This window comes from Marmota flaviventris, chromosome 13 (assembly GCF_047511675.1).
Source record: "Marmota flaviventris isolate mMarFla1 chromosome 13, mMarFla1.hap1, whole genome shotgun sequence".
NCBI classification, from domain to species: domain Eukaryota; kingdom Metazoa; phylum Chordata; class Mammalia; order Rodentia; family Sciuridae; genus Marmota; species Marmota flaviventris.
Genome location: NC_092510.1, coordinates 66,384,117 through 66,403,600, shown reverse-complemented (window position 1 = coordinate 66,403,600; position 19,484 = coordinate 66,384,117). Strand labels below are relative to the sequence as shown.

Sequence of the window (19,484 nt, the reverse complement as noted above, 5' to 3'; positions counted from 1 at the left end):
TGTCCAAAAGATTAAGAATTTATAAATCAGCCATTGATATTGCCCAAAGGGGGTCAACTGATGACTTTTGAATATAGTTCCAGCAAGACAACAGAGATAAGAGGAAAAATGCATGGTTCAAGGAGGGAGATAAAATAGTTAAGAAACAAAATCTGAAAAATTGACTATATGGAGAGGTTAGTCATTACAAATCAGCAGGAAGGGGCTGGGGATTTAGCTCAATTGGTAGAATGCTTGCCTCACATAGCACAAGGTCCTGGATTCAATCCTCAGCACACACACCCCCCAAAAAAATCAGGGGCGGGGGGAAGACATGTCAGGAATAAGATGGAAATAAGCTAGTAGCAGGAATGGGCATCAGGATTATAATTACATAGGATTTCTAATACATAGGAAAACTGAGCTATTAAAAAATAGGAATATCCCAAAAAGAAGGAAGATGTAAACATATGAGTTTGTAAGGCTGGTTTATAAAAAAATTATTATATGAAGAAAAAATGACTTATTTTTGAATAAATATAAAATACTAGCTCTTTACTCATGCTGTTCAAATCTGGAATGTTAAAGCTGTCGCAGTTGGTTATGAGCGGGAGCACATATTGATACTGCCTCTGCCAGATGGTCAGCTCTTGTCTTAAGCTAAGACCAAGGAGACCTGGACCACAATTCTGAAGTGACATAAGCCTGATTGGCATCATAAGCCTATCTCCAGAACAGCCTGCTGAGAGCACAAAAGCTCATGACTCTAGCTGGGAGATGAACCACATTAGTAAGGTCCTTACAGAGTCTCACAGCTTTAGAGTCTTACTAATAACTTCTAAGACAAGCCCACCAGATTACCTCTCCTAGACAGCACACTGAGATACAATAAATGAAGTGAAAGACTCTGTAATGTATGCAAACTTACCACAGAAACAAGTATAGGTATTAGGAACATGTGCAGACACATTCTGACAGGTAGGGCACCTCCAACCACTCTGGCCATCTGTCAAAAAAATGAGTATGACAAAGAAATTTTCTTTCAAAAGCACAAGTAGGGCTGGGGGTGTAGCCCAGGAGCAGAACACCTGCTTGGCATGCATGGGGTCCTATGTTCGATCCCAGCACTACCACCCCAAAAAAGGCACAAGTAATTTTAAAAAATTTAAATCTAGGACAGGGGCTATAGTTCAGTGGTTTGCCTAGCAAGTACAAGGCCTTGGGTTCGTTCTCCAGTAGCGTGCGCGCGCGTACACACACACACACACAAAAACTCCAAAAAACAAAAAACCAAACAAACTAAAAACTGCCAAAGTCACAATATTGACTTCCTGGTAGAAATTTCAATGTTAAGCATATCAAACATTTAAGAAAGAAATTCACAATACTGAAAGAACTTTCAGATATAACAAATCAAGTAGGCATTCGTTTTGTTCTATCATTTCTAATGTCAACATTAATCTGAATCTTGGTTTGAAAAATATAGGATACAAAATTATATGGCATGGGCCAAAAGAGAATTCCGCTTGCTCACACAGTATAAGCAGGATGAAGATGATCAGAGAAACCACTATAAGAAAACAATGTTGGAGACACATCATAGTGGTCTAAACCAATGGAAATTTATTTAAAATAATGGTTCTATTGAGCACTGATTATATAATATTCTCTTTATGTGATCAATTTCATATTATGTTCAGAATAATTCAATGAGTGGCTATTTTCATTTTTGTTGTCATTGCAAACTGAGACTCTAAAAGATTAAATGACTTGCCCAAACTTACACTGCTGGTAAGTAAGAAAATCAAGATTTGAGTTGGTTAGATGCCAGGACTTGAAACTCACGCTCTATTCTATTGCTTAATGATTTGAACGTCATATCAGAGACAAAGAGGGGTCAAAAAGATTTCCAGAAAGAATTATCTGTGCTTGAGGGTTTTATACAGCCGGAAAGATATGATTTAGATCCCCTGAATAAATCTTATTTTATTATCTTGAGCAATAGCAGTGCTTATTGAATTAAATAGTGCCAATTTCTAGAATTATATTCAATATTAGTTATTACATAATACTTGCAGTAAAAGTTTTAGAATAGCAATGTTGAATATGGGGGAATAATCAATACATTTTTGTAACTTTATTGCATATATTTTCTTTAATAAATCCTGGATAAGAAAAAAAAAAAGAAAAATATAGGATAAACTGAGTATATGCAAGAAAATCCAGGAGTTTTGAATTAGAGGTCCATAGTTCAGAAACCATATTATTAGTAACATATGCATTATCTAATCATATTAGTATACTTAGCCAACAATATACTATGAAGAAGGGTTGTGAAAGGCAAAACCAACTTCAAAATCTTGAGTATAAATGAAACCATTGCTCTGCATAAATTTCTAAGGCAAACTATATAAGAAAAGCTTTCTATAGTTGCTACTTGGATAAAAGCTGCCATTTTCAATAAAAGTAACAAATTTTATTATACCCTAAATATTTTAATATTGTTACATTTAGTTAGTTTACTTAAGATTTACAGCTTAACTTTGGCCATCTAAAATTTGATCAAGGTAATATACTCTCCCTGTAGACAAAATATTTAAGAGGAATTAAACAATATTTTAAAGCTAGACTTACCACCTGAACATATCAAAGAGATGAGAATAACTACTCTGAAAAGAGAAATAACTGACCTGCTTGAGATGCTGGAGACCTTGCCCATTTCTTTATGCAGTTCAGATGAAACACATGATAACAGCTCTGACAACTCCACACTGGGGCTGTGACACGAACCAATTCACAGCACACCATGCATTCATATTTTTCTGTAGTCAGCTGTTCAATTAGAGAACCTGTTGGGAAAAAAAAAAAAAAAAAGGATAAACTCAAACATCCTTCACATTTCGCTAATCATTCAGAAGAAACTAAACAGAGATTTTAAGGGACATCTGATTTTGAATAAGATGGCTATTCAGACATTAAGGTCTACAAAGCAGGATATGCTGAGGCAGAGGATTTAGTAAAAAGATTTTTTAGTGTGCATTCCCATAATTGAGAAAATATTCCCAAGAATTTTCTCAGAAAGATACTAGGGTGGCAAAATGCTCCTGAAAGACAGACAGCTTGAGTGTCCTTGGGGGACACTGTACAATGGAATGTTGCTCTGCACACTCTAAAGGAGAGAGGCCCTGAATCTACCAAATCCATGGATTTAGGCTAGGGTGGGGTGGGGCTCAGGAAGCTGCACTGGTCAGCTGCAAAAGCCTAAATCTGGATATGTTCTAACAATCCATGGGGGAGTGAGATGGTTCCAGCAGTTACCCCAGAAGTTTTTCTTTATTTACTCAATAAAGATAGGCTTGGCTCCTATCACAATCTCCATGGTAGGGTTACCAGACCTAAGGAGACACAGTTCCTGATTCCAGGAACTCACCATCTACTGAGACCAAGGGAATAGTTTGGAGTTATAGCTCAATGGTAGAACACACATTTAGCATGCACAAGGCCCTAAGTTCCATCCCTAGCACTACATACACAAAGAAACTACCTGATAGGACATATATTTTACTTGTTTTCTCTTGCTTATTATTCAACTCTTTTCACAGAATAGTGCAGACTTTTACTAGAGTGGTGCCTGGGACATGATGAGTACCAATACTATTTCTCCCGCCCCCTTCCTTTTTTTTATCATTGCTTAACAATTTCTTTGTATCTTTATTAAATTTTTAAAAAAATTTCTGCCTAGTACCACAGTGAACTAGGTAACCACAATAATTTACACACTGTGTAATGAAAAACACAAAAATAGCATACCCAATAGTATTTCTCATATGAAAAATGTACAGGTTCCAGAAAGGTCCCAGAAAAAGAAACAGTAGGTCTTTCACTGATGACACTAATCTTTCCTTTAGTTTTATGAAAACATGCCTAACTTGTAAGACATGACAATGTCCTGCCATTACTCTGTTAGTTAACTATCAGGTTTCAGGTGTAAGAGTCTTGTCCACACTAGATGGCAGTCATGCCTTGACTATTGGCTCAATCTGCTGACAGCAAGACTCCACCTTTCGAAACCCTCTCCCTTACCTTATTTGGGTGGAATATTCTGTCGGGGTAGAATTCTTGCCTAGTATGCCCAAGGCTCTGAGTTTTATTCCCAGCACCACAAAAAAATAATGTAAATAACAATATAATATAAATATCAGAATATAAATAAATAAATAAGTCCCTAATCCTTTCCCAGGTTTTATATTCAGTAAATGGCAGCTCCACTCTTTTAAACTGCTCAGGCACAAAATCCTTAACTTCATCCTGCACTCCTTTCATTCTCTTCTATCATCCAATCTGTACGCGTAAGATATCAGCTCCTCCTTCCAAATACATCCACAAAGTCTTATAGATCACCCTTTCTACCACTAGTATTCACGGTCCAAGTTTCTGTCTTCTCCCATCAGAATTACTATCATATTATACTAATCTGCCCTGTTGTTTTCTTAGTCTTTTCTCCATATAGCAGACTAAGTGATCATTATTTTATTTTTTAGTTTTCGGCGGACACAACATCTTTGTTTGTATGTGGTGCTGAGGATTGAACTCGGGCCGCATGCATGCCAGGCAAGTGCGATACCGCTTGAGCCACATCCCCAGCCCCTTATTTTATTTTTTAATATTTATTTTTTATTTGTAATTGAACACAATGCCTTTATTTTATTTATTTATTTTTATGTGGTGCTGAGGATCGAACCCAGGGCCGCGCTTATGCTAGGCAAGTGCTCTACCACTGAACCACAACCCCAGCCCAGTGATCATTATTTTAGAAAGAGCATACCATCCTCCCAAAACCTCCTAGCAGATCCTCATCTACTTACTCAGAATCAAAACTAAGGGCCTCACACGATCCAGCCCCTATTAATTCTCTGACTGTTTCTCCTACCAGCATTTATTGACCATAATGCCCCTCCCTCCATCTAAATTTGCTCCTCCTCAAAGGGCCACAGAGAAGATTCTGTACTTTGTTTTGGTCTCTGTACAAATGTTTCCTCATGGGCTGGAGATATAGTTCTGTGGTAAAGCACTTGCCTAAGATGTTCCTGGTTCAACCACCAGCATCACCAAAAAAAAAAAAGCATATCATCCTGGGCTGGGGTTGTGGCTCATCGGTAGAGCCCTCACCTCACACATGCAAGACCTGGGGTTCAATCCTCAGCACCACATAAAAATAATAAGTGAAATAAAGGTATTGTGTCCAACTACAATTAAAAAATAAATATTAAAAAAAAAATAGCATCCCGGCCACTTTTGTCTTCAACCTGCTTTGTATTTCTTTTTAAACTTTATCACCACCTGATATATTAAATATTCTGCCTGTCTTCCCTACTACAATGTAAACATTCCCAGTATTTAATGCATCTAGCACAGTGAATGGTATATAGGAACTCAGGCCTCCATATTCGTGGGTTGCACATCTGCTGATTCAAACAACCACAGACTGATCTTTTTTTTTTTTTTCTTTTCCCTTAAAAACTGCTCTGGAATGGGCTGGGGTTGTAGCTCAGTGATAGAGTGCTTGCCTAGCACAGATGAGACAATGGGTTCGATCCTCAGCATCACATAAAAACAAATAAATAAAATAAATAAAAGGTTAAATTCTTTAAAAATACCTGTTCTGTACTGAACATGTACAGCTTTTTTTACTAGTTATTATTCCATAAATACAGTATAACAACTATGTAAACAGCATTTACATTTTGTTTGGGATTATAAATAACCTAAAAATAATTTAAAATATATGGGAGAACATGCTTAGGTCATATGAAAATGCGACATCATTTTATATAAGGGACTTCAGTATCTATGGATTTCAGTATCTGGAAGGGGTCCTGGAACCAATCATCTGTGGATACCAAGAGATGACTGTATTTACACAATAATATGAATGAAGTAACAAATACTGTGAGAATGTAAGGCCTTGAGAGATTTACTGAGCAGGAGTCTAAGATGGGCTCCCAGACTTCCACCTCCTTGATGTGTACACCCTGAAAAGGTACCTCCCTTTGAGAAGGGTTATGCCTGACCTAGTCAGGTGAATCCTTTTAAAGGAGTGGAGAGTACTGGATGTGGTAGCACATGCCCATGATCCCAGCGTCTTGGGAGGCTGAAGCAGGAGGATCACAAGTTTAAAGCCAGCCTCAACAACTCAGCAAGACCCTGTCTTAAAATAAAAAATAAAACCAGGATGTGGCTGAGTGGCTAAGCACCTCTGGGTTTAATTCCTGGTACCAAAAAATAATAAAAAAGTGGACACCTGGGTGCAGTGGTGCTTGTTCATAATCCCAGCCACTCTACAGAGGCTGAGCAAGACAAGAGTATTTAAGTTCAAAGTAGCCTGGGCAACTTGGCAAGACCTTGTCTTAAAATTAAAAGGGCGGGGGATGTAGCTCAGTGGTATAACACTTGCCTAGAATGCATGAGGCCCTGGGTTCAATCCCCAGTACTACCAAAAACAAAACAAATTAACAACAACAAAGGAGACAGAAGTCAGAATGATTTGAAACTTATAGAATATATTTTTCTGTATGCCTCAAAGAAGCTAACTACAATGTTATAAATAAGGCCACATAATAGAAAATTAGGACTGGCTTCTAAGAGCTGAGAGTGAATCCCTTGTCAATACCCAGCCAAAAAAAAAAAAAGGACTTCAGTTTGGACCTTTAAGAAACTGAATCACCAGCAGTGAGAATGAAAGAGGGTCCTGATCCTCAAAGGTCACATCTCTGGCCAAATTTCAGCCTGGGACGCCCTGAATAGAGAATCCAGCTAACCCATACCCAGTCTCCTACTTCACAGCAACTGTCACATATTAAATTTGTGTTATATTAACCCACTGTTTATGATAATTCATTATAAAGCAATAAGTGACCCATTAACCAGCCTTAAGGATTCAAAACAACCCTGAGAGACTAGTAGGAGTGCAGTTCAGTGGTAGAGCACTTGCCTAGACTGTGCAAGGTGCTCAGGTGTAATCCCCAGCATTGCCCTGATCCCAGTAGCATACACCTATAATTCCAGCTACTCAGGAGACTAAGGCAAAAGGATCGCAAATCCAGGCCAGCCCCGGGAACTTAGCAATATCCTTTCTCAAATAAAATGAAAAAAGGGCTTGTAGAGCACTGGCCTAGCATGTGTGAGGCTCTGGGTTCAATCTACACTATCATAAACAAACAAACAAACAAACAAACAACAACAATATAAAACAACTCTGGCATAACACTGCTTTGCTTCACATAAAAGTTGAGTCCCAAGGACTACCTGGTGAAGAAAGCAACTAGAAGAAATAAAGGCTAGTATAAAAACAGACTCCAGGAAGGTGGCAGCTTCATGGGTTAGGCTATATCTCACATTAAAACTGAAAAAAGACCAAGATGGTAAAAGTTCACAATAATAATGGGATAAAACTATTTAGCCTTGATGAGATGTACACTCAGGGAAAAAGGAAAGGTCTCCAACTGTGAAACAAGGGGGAGGGAAACCATGAGGAGAAATACTGATTGCTGTGCTGTTATAAAGGATAGAACTTGAACCAAAATACAGACAGCATTCATAGGAAAAAAAGTTTTCAGTTCAATTTAAGGATGAACTACATAGCTTTGTAGCTATTATGTTCCATGAGCTGTTAAGACAGAATTCCAAAAAGCTGAAAAAAAAGACACAGTAACTGTTTTTCTCTTTTGGCAATACTGAGGATTGAACCTGGGGCACTTTACTACTATGTCCCAATCCCTTTTTATTTTGAGAGAGAGTCTCACTAAGTCACAGAGGCTGGTCTCAAACTTGTGATTCTCCTGCTGCAGCCTCCTGAGTCCCTGGGATTACAGGTGTGCACCAATGTGCCTGGCCAATATTTGTTTTTAATGGGTTTACAGACTAGTAAAGGCACTGACACATAAACAAATTATGATTTCCAGTGGTAAATTCTGAAATAGAAGCATATATACATACATATATACATATATATATATATATATATATATATACACACACACACACACACACACACACATATATATATATATATATATATGAAAGATATACATATAAGGTCTGAAAAAAATTAATGCTATCTATAGGGATGAGAAAATGTTCCCTGAAAATATAACTAAACTAAGCTTTGGAAACATGAATAAGAATTCACATTGGGTGTGGTGGCACACGCTTGTAATTCCAGCAGCTAGGGAGGCAGAGACAGGAGGATTGGGAGTTCAAAGCCAACCTCAGCAACAGGGAGGTCAGTGGTTGAGTGCCCTTGAGTTCAATCCCCAGTACAAAAAAAAAAAAAAAAAAAAAAATTTACCAGTAAGGTTGGGTATAGTAGCACAGGAGGATCACAAGTTTGAGGCCAGCCTCAGCAATTTGCAAGATCTTGTCTTAAAATTAAAAAAAGGACTGGGGAAGTGACTCAGCGGTTAAGTACCCATGGCTTTAATCCTCAGTACAAATAAATAAATAAATCACCAGTAAGCTGAGTAGTAGAAATTCTAGGCAGAAGGAGCTTCATGCAACAGCATGGAAAGATACAACAGTACTGAATCCAGGAAATTGAAATGGTGGACACTGAGGTAGTAGAAGACAGGCCTGAGTAAGGCGGTAGCCAGAATCTGTATGTAATGGGAACTAATAAATGGAAAATTCGAGCAGGGAAAAGGCAGTTCAATATGTTGCCAAAAAAATGCTCTCTGATGGTGGTGCAAGAGATGAAATGAAAGAGAGAAATTAAGAGATGGTGAGATAGGAACCATCACAACTGAGCAGACAAGATGAAGCAGATTAGGTGACACAGGCTGGAACCTGCAGAGAGAGTGTGGATGTTACTATCCCCTACTTCTGCTTTCACAACTCAAAAAGTCTTCAGGGCTGGGTATGTAGTTCAAAGGTACAGTGCTTGCCTAGCATGCACCAGGCCCTGGGTTCAATTCCCAGTACTGCAGGAAAAAAAATAAAATAAAATCTTATAGCTAGACATCTTCACCATCTATATCTGCAGCTTTAAGAACCCTTACAGGGCTGGGGAGGTGGCTCAAGCGGTAGCGCGCTCGCCTGGCATGCGTGCGGCCCGGGTTCGATCCTCAGCACCACATACAAAAACGAAGATGTTGTGTCCACTGAAAACTACAAAATAAATATTTAAAAAAAAAAAAAAAAAAAGAACCCTTACAAAGCTCCTTATATGAAAAAGTCCTTATTTGTATTTGTTTGTAATATACATAAAACCATGTTAAGTGCTTACCAGTGGGGAAGAAGAGCAACAGAACCCAGGCACATGATGAATTAAGATACTTTTCACTGTGTACCTTTTTGTACTTTGTTTTCTAAATTACGTGAATATATTACTTGTTAAAAAAATATTAAAAATAGGGCTAGGGATGTGGCTCAAGCAGTAGCACGCTCGCCTGGCATGCATGCGGCCCGGGTTCGATCCTCAACACCACATACAAACAAAGATGTTGTGTCTGCTGAAAACTGAAAAATAAATATTAAAAAAAAAAAAAATTCTCTCTAAAAAAATATTAAAAATATATTTCCACACATCTAGGTGGATTTACCTGTATGGGTTTCCACATTCTTTAACACATGGTTCTGTTTGCCTCGTGAGAAAGAAGATATCACTTGAGGATCCTGTCTCCTTATAGTACTTTTCTCTTGGTCAACCCTTCTGGAAGACTTGTTGACAACTGCCAAATTCCCACTGTCACAGGCTGATTTTGTTGGTCTTTCATTGAGACTGTCCTTTGGAATGGGAGCCAGGTTGATTCTAGGCCCTGCATTTGTATGTCGTTGGCTCTCTTGTTTTGGTGGATTCCGGCCTGGTCGTGGCCTGGCCCCTTCCACTTCCCACGGAGGCCTTTTCTGAGGGTATCTTCTTTGCTCATTTCGTCTGGCTCCATACCCATCCAGTGCTCCTTTTTTACAGGATGCATCTGAGGAGTCAGGGTGGCAAACCCCCACAGATTTGGTATTGTCAAGTCCAGCATCCTCAGGTTTTGGAGTCATTTTGTTACCCCATTCACACTTTAGTTTCCCCTTGACTTTTGATCCTCTACCATAACTGTATACAAATTGAGCTGACTTTTTCGGTTTTGCTCCCCTGGGATCTGCACCAACAATTTCCTTCTCACTCTCAGAAGGGCTATACTCACTGAGGTTTGTCCCACTCTCTGGCCTGGCCACACTTTCTAAGCTAATTGTATCTAAGCTCTGGTCACTGAGCCCTTGTATTTTCTTGACTCTGATGTGATGTTTTTCATGCTTTAATTTTTGCCAAGGCTGACTCTGAAGGTTATGGTTCTTGAGTGACTTATTAGAAGTAGAAGACTGGAAAAAAGTCTGTTGACTCTTCGGTTTACTTCCTGAAGGATAACTGTGCTGATGAACAACAGTGATGTCATCATAAGGAATCTGCCTAGAAATGTGACAGGGAGGTGATGAACTATAATTTCTTCTGCCAATCCTATTGGAGTCTGATCTTCTTTGAGTCCCACAATTTAGACCAGAATTTTTTCTCTCCTGAGGAATGAATTCAGTGGCTTCTGTATTCAATTTAAAAGTACCTAGGACATAAGAAATAGACATGCCAGTAAGGAAATGAATGTGTTACCCTATAAGACTCTAAACCATATCTAAAAATCATTTTCCTAAGGCCATTGTACAAAATAAACCCTTAGGGCTAGGGTTGTGGCTCAGTGGTAGAGTGCTTGTGTAGCACGTGTGAGGCACTGGGTTCGATCCTCAGTGCCACATATAAATAAATAAATAAATAGATTAATTAAAGATCCATCAACCACTAATAAAAATATTAAAAAGAAAAACAAAAAAACAGGCTGGAGATGTGGCTCAAGCCGTAGTGCGCTCGTCTGGCATGCGTGCGGCCCGGGTTCGATCCTCAGCACCACATACCAACAAAGATGTTGTATCCGCCGATAACTAAAAAAAAAAAAAAAAAAAAATATTAAAAAAATTCTCTCTCTCTTAAAAAAAAAAACACAAAAAAACCAAACTCTTAGACCTGTGGAGCTGATGTGATAGGTTCAAGGCTTTTTTTTTTTTTTTTTTGGTGCTGGGGATCAAATGTAGGACCTTGTACATGAAAGGCGAGCACTCTACCAACTGAGCTATAGCCCCAGGCATCAAGGTTCTTGTACAGGATACATTATCCCTTATCCACTGGTTATAGAGCCATAACAGCTAAGAGCTGCTGAGTAAAAATGCTCATCTGGGCCATCAGGCATGATGTACACATGCATTTATTTTATCAAAATATTAAAGGTCAGTTAACAGTACAGGAATGAGCCATCAGTCACCAGCGTCTTTCCAAACTCTAAAGTAGCATTGTGCAATACTAAGTAAACAAACTTTGAAGTCAGCTGAAACAGGTTTAAACACTCTCCAATTTATGTTATGAGGTTAGAGATATCATTTGAACACCACTAGCCTCAGTTTCCACATCTATAAGATAAGAGTTTTTTTAAAGGATTATTTGAGATAATTTAAAAAATATTTTAAATAAGATTTCACACAGAAAATATTAGCATAGTAAGCATTACTTTCCATCTCTTTTCCCAGGAATATATTTTTGATTTTCCATAACAACACCCATAATATGCTCTAGAGTTCCAGTCTCAAAATAGATCATACAGGGCTGGGGTTGTGGCTCAGTGGTAGAGCGCTTGCCTAGCATGTGCGAGGCTCTGAGTTCGATCCTCAGCACCATATAAAAATAAATAAATAAAATATTGTGTCCAACTAAAAAATAAATATTTTTAAAAAAATTTTTTTAAAAAAATACAGAGGCTGGGGATATAGCTCAGTTGGTAGAGTGCCTGCCTTACATGCACAAGCCCCTGGATTCAATCCCCAGCAACACACACACACACACACACACACACACACCAAAAAAAAAAAAAAAAAAAAAAGAGTTGATCATATGTCCCTTAAACTCACTCACTTTGCTCCTCTAAAACAATTTTTTTTTCCTCTTTCTTTTTGGTACTGGGGACTGATCCAGGCATGCTTTACCACTAAGTTACATCCCAAGCCCCTTTAAAATTTTTACTTTGACAGGGTGGGGCAGAGATGCAGAGGCTGGCCTTAAACTTGTGAACCTCCTGCTTCAGGCTCTTGAGGAGCTGGGATTACAGGTATGTGCCATCATACCTGGCTCTAGAATGATTTTAGGATAGTCAACTCAGTCCCTAAAGCCCTAAAGAAGAAATGATTAGCCTAACAACACAAAACCAGTTGGAAACATATAAAATATGCTCCGAGTCAACAGAGTCTGAAAGACATGGATTTAAGTCCCTATCACCTACTGTGCTTTAATGTAAGTTTTCTTCTATGTAATGCAGATGGAAACAATCCCTACAACAAAAAGAGTTCCTATAAAGAGTAAAGCAAGGGTGGGAAGAGGGAAGGGAGGAGGGAAGTACTAGGGAGTAATGTTGGTCAAATTATATTGTTACATTGTGTGCATGGATGTAACAATAAATATCATCATTGTGTACAACTATGGTGCACCAATTAAAAAATGTGGAAAAAAAGAGTAAAGCAAGTTAATGACATGTATAAAGTAGTTACAACGGTCTTTATTCTTGCTGTTAGGAATACAGACTATGGACTACCTGAAACATATACAGTCAAGTGCAGATGGATACGGTGCAGGTTTAATAATATGGCCTAACATTTGTTAGGTACTTAATATGTGCTGGGCACTATTCTAAGTCTTTTACATGTGTTAACTCAGTTAATCTTTATACATTCTAGATGAGAAAACTAAGGCACAGAGAGAGTAACTTGCCTAAAGACACAGAGGTATTCCAATGCAGACTCAGGATTCTAGCTCAGGATGTGTGGCACCAGAGACCAGAGAAACATAGTGAAGAACTAAATGAGTTCATAAAAGTCATAAAGTAACCTCTCACTTAATCCCAGATTTCTACTGAACACTTCCACATAGGCAGAATTCTAGGGGTGGAGTGTAAGGCTGCACAAAATGGCATGAGGATTAGATAAATTCAGAAGGTGGTAGAGATTTTCTAGAGACATAAGATACAAATTAAAGATAAGGATTGGTAAACTGGACCAAGAGGTCAGTTTTCCTGCTTAAAAAAAGCAAGACTGAGGGGCTGGGATTGTGGCTCAGCCGTAGAGTGCTTGCCTAACACCGGCGGGACCTGAGTTCGATCCTCAGCACCACATAAAAATAAAGGCATTGTGTTGAGTCCATCTACACCTAAGAAATAAATATTAAAAAAAAAAAAAAAAAAAAGGAAGGCTGAAAAGAGGGGCAGAAATAAGGTCAGTGAAGTTGTCCAGAATAGACTTTTGAGCAGGAATCAATCAATCCAGACAGGACTGCACCTATTCATACAGTTTATATCCCATTAGATATTAAGTATAAGGCAAAGCCCTCAGAAAGACACTTAAGAGACACGAGGAAGAGAAAAGAGATACATGAGTCAGGAAACTGGACCATAGCAAACATCAGAAAGACTCCTTTCACTATTTAAGTAAGTGAAAGTTACTCAATAACAGTGATGTCTCCTCATCCAGACATGGCTCTTACAGAAGTAAGTGGTATCAAGATCCAAGATAACACAGCATCATGGTAGGTGTTCAACAGGTGATCAGAGCAGAATAAGGGCAAAGCCAACTGGCAGACTATAAAGTCCAGGGACAAAGCTGACATGGAAAGTCTACCCATGAAAAAAAGATTCCTCCTGAATTAGGCTACCATTTAAGGACCTTAAATGGAGAGGGAGGTTGTAAAATAGAGATGATGCTAAAATAAGAAAATGGAATAGGGAACTAAAACAAAAACAAAGAATCACAAAAGTAGAGAGGTCTTTGAACTATGGGACTCAGTAAATGCATTTATCAGGTGGAGGTGGTAACTTGGAGCCCACACCAGAGGCCAACAACTATGTCTTACAACTAGCCTTTATTTACCCTTTCCACTTTAAACACTGAAAGATATAGAAATAAGTGAGCCTGAGGATGGGAAGACCAACAGATCCAGTTTAGAGGGTCTGGTGAAGGACTAATTGGGGAAAATAGCAAAAATATCAACCTAAAAAGCTTTTTCATATCCCTGTTGGGCATGGTGTGCATGACTGTAATCCCAGTTATTTGGGGGGCTGAGGCAGGAGGATCACAAGTTTGAGGCCATCCTTGGCACTTTAGCAAGATCCTATCTCAACATAAAAAACAAAAAGGGCTGGAGATGTAGCTCAGTCATAGAGCACCCCTGGGTTCAATCTTCAGTACCATTTACACAAAATAAGATTTTCAGGGGCACAGTGATGCATACCTGTAGTCCCAGTGGCTCAAGAGACTGAGGCAGGAGGATCATGAGCTCAAAACCAGCCTCTGCAACTTAGTAAAACCCTGTCTCTAAATAAAAAATAAAAAGGGCAGGGGATGTGGCTCAGGGGTTAAGTGCCCCTGGATTCAATCCCTGGTACCAAAAAACAAACAAACAAACAAACAAAAACAAAACAAAACAAAAACCTCTCCCCAAGATTAATTAATACCCAAGTCGGGACTATTTACACCAATGTAGTGTTTTTTTTTTTTTCCCCAATTTTTAAAATTGAGGCCACAGTAATAAATATTTTATCTGCTATCTAGTACACAAATACATACATAATCTTATTGGTGCCCCAATAAGATCTTAAATCTTAGTTCTGTGTTAGAGCTAAGATTCAAACCAACAAATGCTGGAAATTGTTGCCTTGTTTTTCAGAAACAGTGGGTCATGAAATCAGAAACCAAATCATGTAGCAGCCAGGCATAACGGAATACACCTACCAAAACAACAACAAATCAAAACAAAAAAACCCTATTAAATCAATATAGTGGGTAGTGACGACTACTTTTAAAAGTGATACACAAGCCAGATGCTACAGTGTAACTGTAGCTACTTGGGGAGGCTGAGGCAAGAGGATAGAAAATTTGACTCTGGTCTGGGTAACTTAGCAAGACCCTGTCCTAAGATTTTTAAAAAGGGTTGGGCATGTAGCTGAGTGGTAGAGTGCTTGCCTATCATGCGTGAGGCCCGGGGTTTAAACACACACACACACACACACACACACACACACGGAAGAAAAGAGAGTATATCACTGATAGTAAAGGAAAACATTGCTCCTGGAAATATTTAGTTCACTTTCACGTTCTGTAAGTGTGAAATAAGCTTGTGATACAAAATTATTTTTGGTCCCTGACCACAAAGTTTGGAAGCCACGAATCTACCGTACACACTGAAGGAAATGAAAATGGACGTTATACTAACAGTCAAATAAGGCGGTCTACAGAGGCAACTCCATGAAGGGAAGTGAGCTAACAGACACAGTTCAGTGCGAGAGCTTTTACAGTTAATAACTTATTTAATCTGACAGATAAGGAAACTGAGACTTGATCACCACTGGTGTTCGGCTGGCGCGCGCGCCGCCACTCCAAGAGGTGTGCATACACCCCAAGCACAGCGCGCACACCCGATGGAACCGAGAGCCCGCCAGGCACTGGCGGCAACTTGGCCGACGCCCGCCGTTCAAAGGTGAGCCAGATGTACTCTAGATGGCCGATATAAGCCCCGTGGGACAGCGGGACACCCGCATCGACTCACTGGGCTCCAGAACAAGCCCGATCTCCTCGGAAACCCAGATGCCGGGCTTCACCACCCAGTTGAAGATGCCGGAGGTCTCCGTTTGCGCGACGAGCGTGGCTTGGCCCTTCCGAGCCACTATTCCCAACTCTAGCAAGAGCCACTCTCGCGATATAAATTGCCGGAGCCCTAGCACTTAGTCATTGACCAATCTGCCCTTCCCTGAGAAGGGCCCAGTCCGGCGCGGGACAGGACAGTACCTGAGACAGGAGGCGCCTCCGCCATCCCGTGCCGCAGCACCTAAAGCGAGCCCGCAGCCAAGAGAGCGCTGTCACCCGGTCACGTGCCCCTGACTTCCGGCGCCGCACGACGATTCGCATCAGCGCGCCAGGTACACTGCCACGGAGATTGCGCGGCCTGAATCGAACGACTCGAGTTCGTGACGTCAGACAGACGCGCCAGACGGAAGGAGGCGTGCAGCTGGTGGCAAGGAGAGGTGGCAAAAGATTGTAGGAGGAAGGGCAGGGACTTGCGTAATCTTGTTTTTCTTTTTGCGATGCTTTGTGTTTTCCAGCAATGACGCCCTTTTGCCCCGCCACCCAGGAGTCTTCAGGAGTCAGCTTAGACCTCACCTTTCCAGAATAGTTTAAGCTTGGAGTTAAACAACAACAATAAAAAACACCTAATCAGGCCCTGTGGCGCCCTCCTGTAATTCCAGCTGCTCCAGAGTTAAAGACCGGATGGGAAATTCGAGGCCATCCCGGACAATTTAGGGAGACCGTGTCAGTTTTTTTTTTTTTTTTTTTAAGGGCTGGGGATGTAGTAGCTCAGTGTTAAGAATGCTTGCTTAGACCCCGGGTTAGATCCCCAATACTGAGAAAAAAAATCACTTACGTACTCCAATAGTAATCTAGAGGCAAAATACGAAAAACAAACGGTAAAGGACTGATAAAGAATTCCTACAAATCTGTTAGGAAAAGTCAAATCATATATTCAAAATAGTAAAGAACTTGAACGGGCAAGCGACAAACAGAGATGGACACCAAACAAGGGAGAAAGTTAACTAATAACTTTTAAAGGATAAATTTTTAAATGAATGTGTGAAGATGTTCTGTGGTGGCGTTTTACCAATCAGCTTGGATAAAGTGTTCTAAAAGTAATTAATGGGAAAACAAGTGGGCAATAATTATGAAAAGCCTTCACTGATGGTAGAGGAATGCAAAATTTTAAAATAAGATTTTAGTTTTGTTTTGCCTGTCATTTCCAGAAATTAAAAGCATAGCCACGGTGTCTCAAATCAGTTCCCTAACTTTCCACCTTAAGAAACTATAAAAAGAAAGCAAACTAAATGAAAGTGAGCACAGTAATAAATATTAAACTAGAAATTAGTGGAGAAAAATTAACAATGCAGTTCACTGAACAAAAACGACAAAATGGAAAAACTTTTAGCTAACCTAAGGGGGGAAAAAAGATTTGAATTTCTAAAAATAGCGATGGAAGAGGGGGCATTACTGCCAATCTTAAAGAATCTAAAGGAAATACCACAAAAACCTTATGCCAACAAATTACTTTGATGAAGTGAACAATTACTAAAACTGATTCAAGAACAAATAGAAAACCTGCATAGACCAAGAATAACTAGAGAGAGAATTAGAAACCAAAAAACTTCCCCAAAAGAATAAGCCCAAGCCCAGATGGCTTAAGCATTGGTGAATTCTATCATTTGTTCAAAGAGTGAACATCAATCAATCCTTCACAAATTCTTTCAAAAAATAGAGGGGGGGGGGGATACTTCCCAACTAATTCCACAGATGAAACACCTCTGCCTTAGGGCAATCATTGCCTATCTCTAAGCTGCAGAAATGGATGTTAACAGTTCAGACTGTCCATGAAAAATAGATTCAGACTGGTCAGGCACCCTAGGGCATTGGGTGCTACTTTAACTTTTTTTCCCCCCCCTCAACTTTGGCTACTTTAAGGCCTACCTACCTGAGGAGCTTTTAAAAATCCAAGTATCCATACTATATCTGGATTTACTAAATCAGCAGGCATAGTAGTATATGCCTATAATCCCAACACAGAAGGCTGAGGCAGGAGCAAGGTAGAGGCCAACCTAGGCAACTCAATGAAACCCTGTCTTGAACAAAAAAACTAATGAGGACTGGAGAGGAAAACTAAAAAATATGGGTGATAGAAGTAGAAGTGCCACACTTTCACATATCATTCCAGTTTACTGCCCCACTTCTACTAAACTCAGGGCTGACAAATTAAAAGACTATCTGCATTCAATTCTGCTTTCTAATGATTAACAGGTAACAGCCAGGTGCAGTGGTGCCTACTTGCAATTCCAGCATCTGAGGAGGCTGAAGCAGGAGGATTGCAAGGAGGATAGCCTCAGCAGCTTAGCAAGACCTGCTCTTAAAATAAAATTTTTTAAAAAAGGGCTGGGAGTGGGGCTCAGAGACCCTCTGGGTTCAATCCCTAGTACCAAAGGGTGGCAGGTACCAAAAGCCAATAAAATGAAAATTTTTAGGTAGAATGATTGCTAATGTAGTATAGCTGGAGAATCAAATATCAACCAATATATGGGTACTATGATTTGAATGTCTTCCCTTGAAATTCAGGTAGAAATCTAGTTTGTCATTTTAACAGTACTAAGCGTGGGACCTTTAAAGGTTTATTAAGCCACCAGAGCTTTGCCTTCATGAATGAATTAAGTCTGTTATGATGGGAGTGGTTTGGTAGTTTGCCCTTCTGTTTACTCTCTCTCTCTCATGCTCTTGCCATGTAATGCTTTCCTCCATGTTATGATGCAGCAAGAAGGCCCTCACCAGATCCACTCCCTGGATCTTGGAATTCCTAGCCTCTGGAACTGTGAGTCAAAACAAACTTCTATTGTTTATAATTTTATCCAGTCTGTGGTATCTTGTTATAGCAGAAAACAGATTAAGACAATGGGATTTGGCTAACATAAGCATGACAAGGAATAAAGGAGGAATGTTTTCTAAGAGTGAACCCTAAGACAATGAGCTTAATTTGGTTGTTGTGTGGAGGATTTAAATGAACAAGCCCAGAATCGAAAATAAGAAATCAAGGTTAGTGACAGTTATAGTTGAAATCTAGGTGAAAATTCTCAAAGAGTATTTACGATTGATATTCTTTTCTGTCAAAGTTAAACCTAAAGTCTGAGTTTCCTAATATGTAACAAAAATGTGTTGGCAGTAATCTAAAATGTGATTGAAATGTAGCCATTTTGAGCCCTGCCATCAAATTTCCCTTTGTCCTTTGTCTTCAGATTACAATGCCTCTAGTATAGTAGGTGATCCAATCATAACTATAGCCTTTCCCCTTCCCCTCCCCAATTAAAAATTAGTCAATCATGTAGATTATAACTCCAACCTCCTATCAGATCAAGAGGCAGTGCTGCATTAGGGATAATAACCTAGGCAGACTTCTTGCCTCGTGTGCTTGTTTGTCAGAAATTTTGGTAGCACACCTTCTGCAGAAGTAAAATTTACCTTGCTAACTAATTTTTGGGTACATGTCTGATTTCTTTGGCATCCTGACATTCTTAACAAGTATAGATTGGAATTATAATGGAAGAAATATTTAAGGGGCTGAGAAAGAGAAGTCCATTGAAGAGAATAAGTGTCCAGAGGAGAACTCAGAGAAGCCAAGAAAGATCTCAAGAAAGTAATAATGAATATTGTAATGTTTGCTCCCAGTGGAGACTTCTTAAGAGTGTGAGATCAGTGGGAGTAGGAGAGTTACATAAATGTTTTGTCCCTACCTATAACTAACAGTGAACTTTTGAAGAGAGGTACTGACTGGTTTTAGTATTACTTGTGCTGGCATA

General features: G+C 39.4%; 1 protein-coding gene across 5 annotated transcripts in view; it reads right to left on the bottom strand.

The window, feature by feature from the left end:
• Nfx1 (nuclear transcription factor, X-box binding 1) overlaps positions 1 to 15,975 on the bottom strand; it is a 79,405-nt gene extending 63,430 nt beyond the window's left edge. For 4 of the 5 annotated variants that reach the window (XR_011704127.1, XR_011704126.1, XR_011704128.1 and 1 more), the window contains exons 1-5: positions 15,889 to 15,956; positions 10,927 to 10,953; positions 9,576 to 10,580; positions 2,670 to 2,828; positions 908 to 985 (exon numbers count right to left, since the gene is read on the bottom strand). Coding sequence is in view for 2 of the 5 variants with exons in the window: in XM_071600691.1 (XP_071456792.1) it covers positions 908 to 985; positions 2,670 to 2,828; positions 9,576 to 10,580; positions 10,927 to 10,953; positions 15,889 to 15,913 (1,294 nt within the window). In the remaining 3 variants the exon portion in view is untranslated. Of the gene's footprint in view, positions 1 to 907; positions 986 to 2,669; positions 2,829 to 9,575; positions 10,581 to 10,926; positions 10,954 to 15,888 lie in introns of all 5 variants that reach the window. The other variant, XM_027930936.3, reaches the window with a different exon arrangement.
• Positions 15,976 to 19,484: the final 3,509 nt, after the last annotated feature.